Source organism: Fringilla coelebs (assembly GCF_963513975.1).
Source record: "Fringilla coelebs genome assembly, chromosome: 2".
Lineage (NCBI taxonomy): Eukaryota > Metazoa > Chordata > Aves > Passeriformes > Fringillidae > Fringilla > Fringilla coelebs.
The window spans coordinates 65,565,671-65,578,853 of record NC_140029.1 but is presented as its reverse complement, the minus strand read 5'-3'; the positions used below and the strand labels follow the sequence as shown (position 1 = coordinate 65,578,853).

General features: G+C 39.9%; 1 protein-coding gene across 1 annotated transcript; it reads left to right on the top strand.

The window, feature by feature from the left end:
* The first annotated feature begins 3,829 nt into the window (after positions 1-3,829).
* On the top strand, positions 3,830-12,544 carry UFM1 (ubiquitin fold modifier 1). The gene is made up of 6 exons (XM_084226717.1): positions 3,830-3,882; positions 3,975-4,031; positions 4,775-4,832; positions 6,913-6,952; positions 7,334-7,366; positions 11,003-12,544. Coding segments are annotated over exons 1-6 (258 nt in total). The 5' UTR covers positions 3,830-3,880; the 3' UTR covers positions 11,071-12,544.
* Positions 12,545-13,183: the final 639 nt, after the last annotated feature.

The following is a 13,183-nucleotide window of genomic DNA, read 5'->3' as shown; positions in this document are numbered from 1 at the left end:
TGATCTGCTTATTTTTCTCAAGTCAATTACACCAGACCCAGCCAGGTGGAATATAGGCACTTGGGACGAACAGCTTCTATTTACTGCAGTTATTTCTCTTGCAATGCTATTAACAACTGGAAGGTCTTGCCCAAAGAGTTGTCAGAGGTTTTCTAGCTCATCTCAGTGACATCCACAGCATCCAGGGGGCTATATTGTTATTTTCTGGTTTGTATTTTTTTTTCCTTCATTTTTTTAACCTAAAAGCCTTCAGTTGAACAACTGTGTTTACATATTGCCAGATCCCAACTGTTTTAATTAATTGCTGAAATTGTCATTCCTTTTGTCATTTACACAGCTAGGAAAGTCAAAGTTAGGTCTCATTGCTGTAACACAACATATTTGAGTCTGGGTAATTAAGAGCTGTAGAAAAAACAAATTTTATGAGGAATTAAATTTTTTTCTCTGGCTTCACTCACAGGGAAAAAAAAGGGCAGACTTTTTTAAAAAATGAACCAGTTTTTCTGGTGTTGAAGAGAATGTTGTAATTCTCTAAACCTCCCTGGCTTGTTTGCAGACAGGACAAGTCCCATTACTTTCCCAAATAAAAGAGAAAAATCATGCACGGTCTCCTTCCTCTATTCACTGTAAATTCTCGTAAAGGAAAAAAAAAATCAACCTTGCCAGCTCTTTGAACAGGTTGAGACAGCATAGGAAAATTCTGAATTCGCAGCATTGAAAAGGCCTTCTTTTCATGAAATCACTTGGATGCCTGACTCTACATCAGAAGATCCTGACGCTGTGTGCTGGGTTTGTACGGCAAGGTTTTGGTAGTGGCAGGGGCTACAGAGATGTCTGTGAGATGCTGTCAAAAGCTTCCCCATGTCTGACAGAGCCAATGCCAGATGGCTCCAAGATGAACCTGCTGCTGACCAAAGCTGAACCCATCAGCAAAAGCCCATCAGCATCTCTAGGACAACAGACTTAAGGAGGAAAAAAAAAACCAAAACCACAGAACAGCAGAGCAGCAGAGAAAGGACTGAGAATACGTGAAAGAAACCACTCTGCAAGCACCAAGGTCAGTGGAGGAGTGGAAGTGCTCCAGGTGCCACAGTAGGTTTGCTGGCATGACTTGTGATCCCTGGGAAGAACCCACACTGGAGTAATTTGTGAAAGGGACCTTACAGGGGGAAGAGGCAGAGAACTTTGAGGCAAAGTTCAATCCAGAAGCAAGGGGGTGGGCAGGGGGGTATTTTTAAGATTTCCTTTTACTTCTCATCACCGTACTCTATGTTTGATAAATAATTTCCCCAAGTCGAGTCTGTTTTGTCCATGGCAGTAACTGGTACTGAACTCTCCCTGTCCCTACCTCAACCAATGAGCCTTTCTTCAGGTTTTCACTCCCCTGCCCAGCTGAGGAGAGGAGTAACAGAGCAGCTTCCCTGGGAAGCTGGCATCCAGCCAGGGTCAGCCCACCAACCCCTGGCAGTACCATGAAACTCTCGATGCCTGCCCAGAATACAGCTCCACAGCATCTCAAGCTGACCTAAGTTGCAGTACAGTATCACTACCAACCAGATGCGCTTCCTCATGTCCTTCTTTGTTAGTGGTTTCTGAAGATAACCACATTAAATCACCTAAAAGGAAATTTTTGGGAATTTTGCCAAATCAGTTCCCTAGACAGATCCTTTACCTGGTCACAAGTGTTGGTTTCTTTGCTTGACAGTGGACAAGACCACATGGCCAGAACACAGGACTAGCCAGGCCTGGATTTAGACTGTTCTCAGCACTGTAGTACACATATGCTCAAACTGGATTTCACCAAATCTGGGTACTAAACACAGTCCAATTCCAAAAACAGGAAGATTTGGATCTCTTATTTCCTCAGAGGGGAAGCACTTGTAGTGAGAGGCCAGAAATGAAGTGCCGAAAAGATCAGTCCTTTATTTCACATCTGCATTCAACACCTTGGAAAACAGGAGACAGCAATGCATTAATGAAAGCTGCACGTAAGAGAGGTACATAAACCAAAGCCATAACATCATACATACATAAAAAAACAGCTGATTTTGAAAAGGGCAATGATAAATATAGGATGACATTCAGCTAAATGCAAGGTTAAATACTAAGAGATGACTATTAATTAGCTCCAATTTCAGATGTGATCTCTTAAGAGCAGAGGGATGAAAAAGCCATGAGATCATTAATGGATTACAAGATGTGTACAACCCACAAATTCAATACAGCTATGAAAAAAGACACAGTAACATAAATGCAGGAGATATTGCAAAATATGAAGGCCATTAGACAAGCTGATAGTGAAATTCCTGGGTTTTTAAATTTTTTTTTTTTTTCAGTTTGGTCTATGTTCATGTAAGAACAGCACAAGGGTGAAAAGCTGAATTTCATACCTGGGCAAGAAGTCAGTTCTTAGGAAAAAAATTAATGACTCCAATGTATCACCTGCCTTTTGTACAGCATCTACCTGAACCTTAATGACCCCAGTGAAAGTGAACCCAATAAATGCTTTGCCATGGCCAGTTTGGCAAGCAGTGTGTGACACCAAGCACTTCATATGCAGTGAATGCTGTCCTTCCTGCAGACACCAGAAACTGGAAAAATCTGACAAAATATCTTCTCTAAGGAAAATACTGACATATTAGTGTTGAAAACTCAGTCATCATCTGCATTAGCAGATAAATGACTATTAAAGACAAAAACTACTTTGCAGTTCCATGGCACCTAATTAAAGAGAAATTGATTTGTCAAAAGTCACAGGCTAACAAAACTGGAACCCGCTGTTTTTCTACCATAAAAGTATCCACCACTATCCAAACAAAACTCCTGTTCTAGTTCCCACATCACAAGAAAGATGCAAACAATTTTAAATATTAAGGGGATAGGAATCAGTGTTTGCATCCACTTTTGCCTGCATAACTTTTAACAAGCATCTGCAGACCATTTTGGTTTGAGAGCAAAACATGATCACAAAATTGTTAGGGTTGGAAAGGACCTCTGGAGTTCATCTACTCCAAACCCCTGCCAAGGCAGGGTCCCCTAGAACAGATTACACAGGAATGTGGGTTTTGAATTCTCCAGAATGGGAGACTCCACGGTCTCCCTGGGCAGCCTGTTCCAGAGCTCTGTCATCCTCAATGTAAAGAAGTTGTTCCTCAGGTCGAGATGGAGCTTCCTGTGTTTCAGTTCCTGGCCATCGCTCCTCACCACTGAAAAGCCTGGCATCATTCTCTAGGCACTCGTCTTTGGGGTATTTATATGCATTAATGCGATCCCCTCTCAGTCATTTCTCCAGGCTCTCCTCTCCTCTCCTCTCTCCTAAGACGCTCCAGACCCCTCACCATCTTTGCGCTCTTGCGCTGGACCCTCTCCAGGAGCCTCTTGCACTGAGGGGCCCACAACTGAACACAGCACACCAGACGTGGCCTCCGGTTACCAAACTCCCAGCTCCTACATACTACCGGTGTGACCTCAGCCCGCCAATCCCCCGGTCCCGGTCCCGGTCCCGGTCCCGGTCCCGGTCCCGGTCCCGGTCCCGGTCCCTCCTCGTCCGCCTGCGTCTCCCGGCAGCGCTTAGGGAAAAGCCGGATCCCGGGGCCGGGGTCTTACCACGGCCGCGGAACACCCAGCGCGACTGCCTCATTAGAAATCTTCCCCGCCGTTCTCCGCTGCACTTCGCCCACCCCTCAGACTCTCTCTTTCCCAGCTGCAGTGAGGCACGGAGGAAGAACACAGCCGCTCCCCGCCTCATAGCGGGTCGGCGGGGCATGTTATCTTCCCTTTGTGGCCAGGCGCGCCTCGGGCAGCTCAGGGCCGGCGAAGGCCCCCGTGCTGCGGGCGGCGCTGACGTGTCGGTGGGAGCGGCGGCGGCCCCGGTAGCACCATGTGAGTGACTGAGGGAGGGACGGACCGACTGCCTGGGGTCCTGCAGCCCCCGCGCTCCCTCACCCAGCCTTCACCCTCTGCTCTCTCCACAGGTCCAAGGTCACCTTTAAAGTGACGCTCACCTCGGACCCCCGGTTGCCTTACAAAGTGTGAGTGCCGGCGCTGCGTGGGGCGGCGGGAAGTGAAGACGGGGCAGGTCGCGGATGGCCTCCAAATGGCCATCCCGGCGGGGCATTCCGCCAGCGGGAAAGGCTTTGGCTGCCTCCTTCCCTCCCTCCCTCCCTCCCTCCCTCCCTCCCTCCGTGTGGAGTGACAGGCCATGTCCGTGGTTAGCCCTGCTCTCGGGGCTTTCCCCCACTGCCGTGTGCGTCTTCCCCAGAGTTATTCTGGTTGGAAAAGACCTCTGATATTGTTGAGTCCAGCTTTTGCCCGATCACTGCCTTGTCAGGCAGACCATGGCACTACGGGCCGCCTCCAGGCCTCCCTTGAACACCTCCAGGGACGGTGACTCCACCCTGGGCAGCCCGTTCCGATGTTTGACAGCCCTTTCAGTGAAAAATGGCTCCTGATGTTCACCTGAACCATCCCTGCCACAGCTTGAGGCCAAGTCCTCTCCTTCTGGAGAGAACATTGCTATGGAGCTTAGTCTCACACCTCCTGAGACTTGCCACATCTGCTCACATTTAAAGGTGTTCATGTCCTCTACAAAAAATGCTTCTCTTGAAGCATCTCACACCCCCCCAGGGACCTATTCTCCCCTGAACAGAGCTTTGGCAACAGTATTTCCATTGGTAAAAGTGAAGTTAAACTACTGACTAGTAGTTTAATAGCAGATAAAGTTCCTTTTTGGTTTGTTTTGGCAGCCACGTACTTATTTGTGTTGTGATTTCAGGTTAAGCGTGCCTGAGAGCACACCTTTCACAGCTGTCCTCAAGTTTGCTGCAGAAGAAGTAAGTAGAGAGTGATGATGTTGGTTTTTAACATTTTGTATGTTCTTGAAAGCTAAAGCTTTTTTTGATGTTAAAAATGCAGTGGTTAATTCAGTTCAAGGAACTGCTGTTGGTCACAGATGGTCACAAGCTTTACTGGTCTCAGTGGGGCCTGGCAGAACTTGCAGAATCCTAACCTTAATGATCCTTACTCAATTTATGCATCAGCAGATGGCATTGAGGTGATTTCTGGTTTTGTAATTAACTATTTTATAGCAGTGATTTAAAAATTTCTGACTGAAGAAAATTAAAATGTACTGCTATTCGGTACTTAATACTGAAATTTCTTATGTGAAATATCAGGAAAGTTTTTCAGAATTATCAGGAAACCCTTTTCACATTCAGTTCTAATAATCTTTGACTTAGGAAGACACAGAGTTTCTGATTGTGGAAGGTATTGAGAGCAGCCATATGGGATAGATTCAAAAAACTGTCTTAAGGGAAGATGTGGATAGTGTGTTCTTTAGTTTCTGTGTTGATCTTTCAAATGGAATCCTATATCATTAGGTGTTTAAATTGCCCACATAATGTGTTTGAAGGGATGTATCATGTTGTTTCAGATTAAGCACGCAAAGATTAAGAGACATTCACTGGATGTGAACAGTGAAATTAAGTGCTCAGAAGCTTGATGAGTCCCTTCATCTAACTGGCAAAAAATCAGCTGAGAGTCTGTTCTTGCAATTCTCCCTCTGTCCTTTTAGGAAAACTTGAGAAGTTTTGGGTTATTGAAAATTTCTTTGTTGTAATGAAATAGTTAGGAAGGATAATAGACTCCAGGTCTTGAGTCTCCTTATGTTGTTACTCTTACACCACAGTGTGACAGAAATTATTAGGGAAAGGCAGTTTGTGGGGAGAGGTTGTGGATTGTTTTTGTTGTAAATTTACTTGGAGAGAGCATTATACAGAATATTGCTTGCTGTTAAAGATATTTGATGATTTAATTGGGGGGTTTACTATGTTTTTCCCTGTTATTTTTATCCTGTATTAATACAGTTATGCCAACGCAACCCCTACATAGAGACCTAGACTGAAAAGTCATAACAAGCAAGTATGAGGTACCAGAAATGAGTGTGACTGAGTAGTTGGGGATGTTGAAGGGAGGTGCCATTTCTGGTGAGCCATTAAACCTGTTAACTTCACCGACTCATGGAACCACAATGTTAGTTAGTGATAGGATCACCTGAGTAATGGATTTAGAGAATCATTACTGACTTAAATATTCACATTTAGGATGTCATTCTTTCAATTGGTGTGAGTGTTTTGAGTATCTATGGGAGTTTGACCTCAGGCTGTTCTGGATTGGCACTGAAGCTTTTTGCATCTCTGAGACCAGGCAGAATGAAGTGCTTTGTTAGCAAAGAGCAAAAAAAGACTGTTGAACTCTTCCCCAGGAATGAAGCTCCTTGTGAACTGGCATTGAAAAGAATGACAGATAACTTTTGTGTTATATGAAAGTTTTTTCATTCCTTGAACTGCATAGCTTAACATTAACTTATGTAGTGTGTTGTGATTCAAGAACCGGTGTCACAGTACCTTAAGTTATACATATATGGGAAAGATCAAAATTTGGGCAAAGTTGTTAGTTGTTCTTCAGGGGAAGTGCATTGTCCTCTCTGTGATTAAAACTCTCAGGGCAGAGAAGTGTTTAAGTTCTGGCTATTTGGGCTTAGGAAGTTTCTACTGAGACATCTCTCAAAAACTTTAAATTTGCCAACTTATAACCAGACTTGCCTTAGTTAGAAAAAAACCTCATATATAGTGTGTGGTATCTGTTGGGTTTTTTCCTTCATATTTTAGAGCTACCTGGTACATGTCTCAGGGGTACGTTTGCGCTATAGTTAAAAAAATTTCCATTACATTTGTGGAATTACTACTAAAATAGTCATCCATTTCCATTAAAGTTCTTTATAAATCTCAAGGACCTCTTTTCTCTTTTTTTTTGTATGTGAACCAGCTGAAATTAAAATTTTAATATTACCCATATATTTTCTGCTTTAACTATGTCTCTTACGCTGTTTTGTCTTACTCTTATTTCCTTTAGTTCAAAGTTCCTGCAGCAACAAGTGCCATTATAACAAATGGTAAGAATATAGTTCATATATATTTTTAATAGTGTTTGTATTGAGGGTTTCAGTGAAAGTTTATTGATAAAATCAATACTGTCTCATGTTTCACAAGCTACTTACTGCAAATTGAATTTACTAATTTAGCAGCATTATTTAAATTTCTTATGCATGGGGTGAAGATACTAAACCACTAATTTTATCCAAATATATAGCTTGGACTTCTCTATGCTGAAGCTTTCTTGTCAGTTCCTGTTTTTTGGCTATAGGAAATAGCACATGATGACCTGATGTAAAAGTTGTATCTTGCTGGTATGTTTTTTGAGCTGCAAGTTTAATGTAATTAATTGTAATATGTCTGTTTCATCTTCTTTTTTCTCTTTTTTTCCTTCTTCCTAGATGGTATAGGAATAAACCCTGCACAGACAGCAGGTAAGTTACTGTTTATGGATCCCAGTATTCAAAACTTGTTGTTTTTCTCTCAGTTTAATGTACAGCACATGAGGTTGTATTGCATTTTATGTTTTGTCATCTTAAATGGGAGGAGCATTACCCAGTAGTTGAAAACTACAGTCATTGAAGTGTGTAAAAGGTTAAATCCAAAAAACAGTGGGGTTTTTTTTGTTCAGTGTTTATTATTTAATTCTGTGAAAAAGTGGTTTGCTTCTTATCTTCAGATCTTTGCATTTAAAGCAATACAGAGCTTTGCAGTCTAAAAGCAATACAGTATTACATGCTACTGCAGTAATAAGTAACAGCTATATTCCCCCCCTGCTCTATCTAATTCAGTAATACTTGCTGTTCTAGCAGCACTTCTCATGAGATACATGAAAAAGTAAGAATTTTAAAGCAGGAACCCCAGGAGCTTTGGGGAGTGTGTTTTCAGAAGGGTTGGACTAGAACTAGGTGGTCATAAAGGTCTCTTTGAAGTCAAACCATTTTTTGATTCTTGCTGATAGCTCTGTTGTTCTCACAAAGGGGTTCCATGTCAGAAATCCCTGATTTCAGGTATCAAGGCTGATATCTGAAGAGAGAAGAGCTTATCTCTGTCACAGGAAAGTGTAAGGCCCTTTCCCATCACTTCCTGAAATACATGCAAACAGAGTACAGAAGTTGAATTGTTCCAATAATGGTCTGCTGTCTGGAGGCAGAGTGTATGGACTTGTTCTTGAAAATTATACTGTTAAACTAATTGGGAAATAATTACAGTACTCTAATCTTAAACCATTAGAGAAGACAGTGGAACAGAGTACCTTGATAGAAAGTTATGAACATTTCTTACCTAGTGAGTACTAGTAAAAATGGCTGTGCTGCTTATGGATTCCAGTCATCCAGTGAAAACAGAATAATTTTACTCTTGCTTGTAAACATGATGAATGGTTGATGGAGACTTGCTGCTATTTTGGTTTTTGCATGAAATCCATCATCCATCCGTCTGTCTCATTTATGCCCTTCGACTGACAGTCATTACTGAAGGTACCACAGGAAAAATAAAACAAGGTATTATCAGCACACCTTGCTGTGTAAACTGTAGAGTATTAAGTGAATCCTTGCAGAGCACAGAACAGTATCTGATGGTGAAAAAAACAGTTGCTTGACATTAGTTTGGGGATTTTCTTGGAGTTGTAAAAGAAACAATTTTAGTGTAGAGACCTGTTTCTGAGGTCTGTGATTGCATCAGCAATATTTGAAAATGAAGATCAAATAAGTGTTTGGCTTTCTGCTCCAGAGACTTCTGTCCTGCCTTAGTACACCTGGATTATGATTTCACAGGTGTACTGCCTCAGGCAGACTTCTCAGATGATGCTGTCCTTATCATGATCCCATGACCAAGTGTATTAAAAACAGATGATAAATCTAATAATTTACTTTTGTTACTAGATCATCACCCACTTGTAAAGCCGCATTTTCTCGTGACCACTGATGAATACTTAGGCAAAATGATAAAATGTGTTGAGGTATACTTAGGCTGTCTCTCTTCCTCAGCAGTATGCTTTCATTTTGTATTATGTAGCTTAAATTAGTTATAGCTTAATCCTTTAAAGTAAGTGTATTTAGAACCACTTGACTGCTGAGTGAAGGCATCCATACAGTAGTTCATTGTACTTGCAGCTGTGCGTATTGAATTCCCATCTCCAGTTGATTTGCTTTACCTCTCCTAAGCTCTTATAAATTCCTCTTATATTGAGGAATTATTCAGTAGTATAAGACAGCAGCACATGATCAAGAAACAGGTAAATTAAAAGCATCTAGATGCAAAATGTCATCGCTGCCTTATTCTGCAGATGTAAAATTAGGCACGTGGATTATGTTTTTTTTAGCATAGGTGTTCTGGCAGTGCTGTGTGATGTTGCCCTTAACTGGAACAAAACGAACCAGTCCACAACAAAACAAACCTCCAAAATCAACCCAAACAAAACGAGCAAAATGCAGCCTACAGCAAACCTAGTGCTCAGACCAAAATCTTTCCTCAGTTTACAAGTAAACATACATAATTTTGGTTAAGTCTTCTGTTCAGCCTCATTCATTGGTATCTCAAAATCTACTTTTTCCCCTTCCTTCTATTTTTTTTTTCATATATCAGAGTTCCTACACATTTTAGAGTTACTTTAGTCTTCAAAAACTTCTCTAAAATAAGATACATGGGAATAAAATTTAGTGATCCCTGGGGATTTCAGAGGTTTTGTACTGTTGCACAATTTTCCTTCCTTTCTGAAAAAAAGCACTCAAGTATGACACTCGTTTTCCTCACATGATTTCATGGAGCAGGGGAAATGAAAGCTGAAAGAGCTAGGCTTAGCACTTAATCCCTGTATTGATTTCAATTTTAAATCCTTGATATTTCAGGGAGTAGTATGCTTCAACTTTAATAAAACCAGTGTAATATTAATGATGAAAACAGACCAAGGTGAGGTGAGCTACTGTCTCCATGGGATGCAGCTGAGGCCTGTTTTAAAATGTTCAGAATTTTATGATGGCCAATTCAAAAGGATGTTTCCAGTCTAGAATAGTAAGGTTAGTAGGCAGTTCTCTCTTTTGCTGGTGAGACAGATTTGCATTCAGTGGATTTTATAGATCTCTTCAGTACCAGGTCTTGGCAGATCTGTAAGATCAGAATGTCTTCTGAGAATATGTTATTTTGAATTGATTTTCTGAGGGTCATTATGTTGAATATTTACAATTATTTTCATCCTGATCCACTTGCTGGAGTTCAAAAAAGGGTAGCTTTGTTCTAATGCACAGACAATTTAAATGGATGTCAAGTATCTTATTTGTGAGAGCACTCTACACCCCTGGAATGGGATGCTTGGGCGAGAAATTGAATTACTCTGTTTTACAAGTTAATTCAAGGTTGAATAAGGAATCAAATATAATTGATCCTGTGCAGTAGTAATATGAAGTAAAAAAGTAAATATTTCATATATTGTTAAGGAAATACATCACTTAGTGATTTGGTTTCATTTTCAAATGTTACATTTAATTTAAAAAATAGCAACCTGAATACATTTAAAAAAATCAACACATCTAAATATTAGACTATAATAATTAAGACAATACCAGAATATATAAGAAGTTGAAAGGTATTTTTATGCTAAAATGAGACTAACTTATGCTTGGACATTTGGAGAACCTTTCTAAAAGAAAAGTACAATTGAGATTCTGAAATTAGAAGTCAATAAGTACTGAACCAGGGAGAGAACTAAAAATGAATGAAAGCATGAATGACCTCAAGAAAACAAAAGAATTGTGGAAAAGTAAAACTTCATTTTCTCTTCTTGGAATTGTTATGGCTTCTAAGTGAAATGAGGCATTCAAGTGTGGAACTGCAGAGTTTGAAAGGCTGCACTTCACAAGGCCTAGCATTTTCATTTCAAATAAAGAGCTCTTTGGAAAAAGAGAGGCAAGGTAAAATTATGTGGAAGCATGAAAACTATTTCTGGTATGTCAGAGGAATTGCTATGAAGCTGTTAAACACTGACTTAACCCTGTTATCTTTTAAATGTGTTTGTTGAGGGAACATTGTATTTTCTTGGTTAGTAATACATCCTGTTTTCTTCCTTTGTTTAGGAAATGTGTTTCTAAAGCATGGTTCAGATCTTCGTCTCATTCCCAGAGATCGTGTTGGGAGCTCCTAACATCTCCTGAAAGCTGGGGAATAGGTGACATTGATGTGCAGCAGAGGTCTATTTATTTTGGAACTCCAAAATGCAACTGATAAATTGGACTTTTTTAAAGCAAGCAGAAATTACTTCCCAGGATTTGATTTTTTCCTTTGGAAACAGAGATAAGGGTTCATTTTCCTCTTAAAGTACAATAACTCGTGCACTGTTTCTTCCCTGACTAGAAGAACAGGCTGATTGCCTTTCTTAGAGCAACATAACATGCAGACTTCTCTGCAGGTGTTATTGACTCCACAAGAGTAAATACAGTCACCATCAATAGATACTGAAAATACTGGATATTGTTGAGCCTACTTCATGAAAGGGAAAACAGTGTTAGGATGTTGCTACAAAGAAATTATTCCTAGTGTGTGCTAAAAGTTGGGGGTTTTCCTGTAATTTTTTTTTCCTAAAGTTATTTCTGTGTTTAGGGGAACAGCTTTCACCTGGCTCAAGTATTGATCTCATGTAGAGGGGAATTTTCAGGAGTTTGTTACTCAAATAAGTAAACAGTTGCCAAATGTTCCAAAGTAATCCTAAGGTTTGATTGCTGCAAGTATTTGAGATAAAGGAGAATTCAGAGATTTCTGTGTTTTAAGGCTTCATTTTGACATACTGTGAAGTTAAATTAAACTCAATTTCAGAGAATTTGTGAGACCTAGTCTCCTCACATGAAGTGCCATCAGCTGGGAAGTATTGAAGTGTAATTTGGGAATGTGTCGATTGTTCAAATATGTCATTCCTTTTTCAGTAAACTAATGCTGGTTCTTTCTAGAAGTCTTGGTTTTGTTGCTGCCTGTTACATAGAAAGCAGCATAGAATTCACTGAAATATTTTTGTTCAGATTAGAAATTGCCATGTGTACACTATCAGTTGTGTATTTTAAGTAAAGAAATTGCTGCTTTTCTTGAACTGGTTGTCTATGCTGTGATTTAATGTATTTGACAAAATCTTACCATATTGAATTTTTTTCTGTTCTACCAAGTTGAACAGAAAGAGCAGTGGGTATTGCAGTGCTTAGTTAAATGAGTATTCTCACAAATACAACTGTCCTGTGCAATCATCGTGCTTTAGAAAGATGTTCAGATAACCTGTCAGATAATGCAGAAGTACAAAATGCCCTTCTGAGTGGGTGTAAGCTGAGGAAATAAAATCTCTCCAGAAATCAATATTTGCCTATAAACAGCTTTCAGCTTTAAGGTAAACTGTAAAATTCTGTATTTTTCTTTACTTTAATAAACAATTAAATGAAAAAGTGCAAATGTTGTTCCTCTCCTATTCTTAGAGTTTGATAATAATTAAAAACTGTTCCCGTTAATTATTCAGCATGCTTTGGGATTAATTTTGAGCCAAAAGATAGTTATTAATGTAGAATTCTACAGAACACTGCCTCAAAGGGCAGAGTGCCTTGTTTTTTGTTAGTCTAATGCCACAATATAATTAGTATGAGCAAAATTAATTGCTTGCAATTTTTAGCTGCAAATCTCTTGACTGAATGCTTGAGAAAGCACCTCATATTGGAATATAACAAACAGGAATCTTTTTTTTTTCCTGTCTAAAGGTGCCGTGTTTTTGAAAGGGAATCATGGCTAACTGCATTCTGAAACTAGGATGTTCTGATGTTTACATAATTGAGGGTTATGTAAAAATTATTTCATGTGGTGGCTAATGTTTCTCACACTGTTACTCCGGTTATTACAGAGCATAAAGTGTTTGACATACTGCATTGCAGGTAGTTTATGTAACATGCTAAGAATTTGTTCATTTGGAAAAATAACTGGTATTTTTAGTACTCTGTTCATTACACCTTTGTCTGAATATGGTCTCTAAAATCTGACCTGGCTTTTCTTTTTGGTAAATAGAGCATTTCAGTGTTAAAACATATTTATCAGTCTTTGCAAGTTGACTCAACCTTTGCAAGTTCATTTTGTTAAGTCTTGTTTGACATGGTTTTATAGGGAACTTCAGCTTTCTAGAGCTTGGGAGTTGTTAGAAGATTGTTGAAAAGCTGTGCTCCCAGATTTGTACTGGGCTGTCTGTCCATACTTTATGGTGTACTTTGGAAATCTACCTGGCAATTGTGTTGTTT

Excerpts from the sequence above, each read along its gene's own strand:
- UFM1 (XM_084226717.1), top strand. Across the intron at positions 4,032-4,774 it reads CCCCGGTTGCCTTACAAAGT|GTTAAGCGTGCCTGAGAGCA; the intron begins GTGAGTGCCGGC and ends TTGTGATTTCAG. Across the intron at positions 6,953-7,333 it reads AAGTGCCATTATAACAAATG|ATGGTATAGGAATAAACCCT; the intron begins GTAAGAATATAG and ends CCTTCTTCCTAG.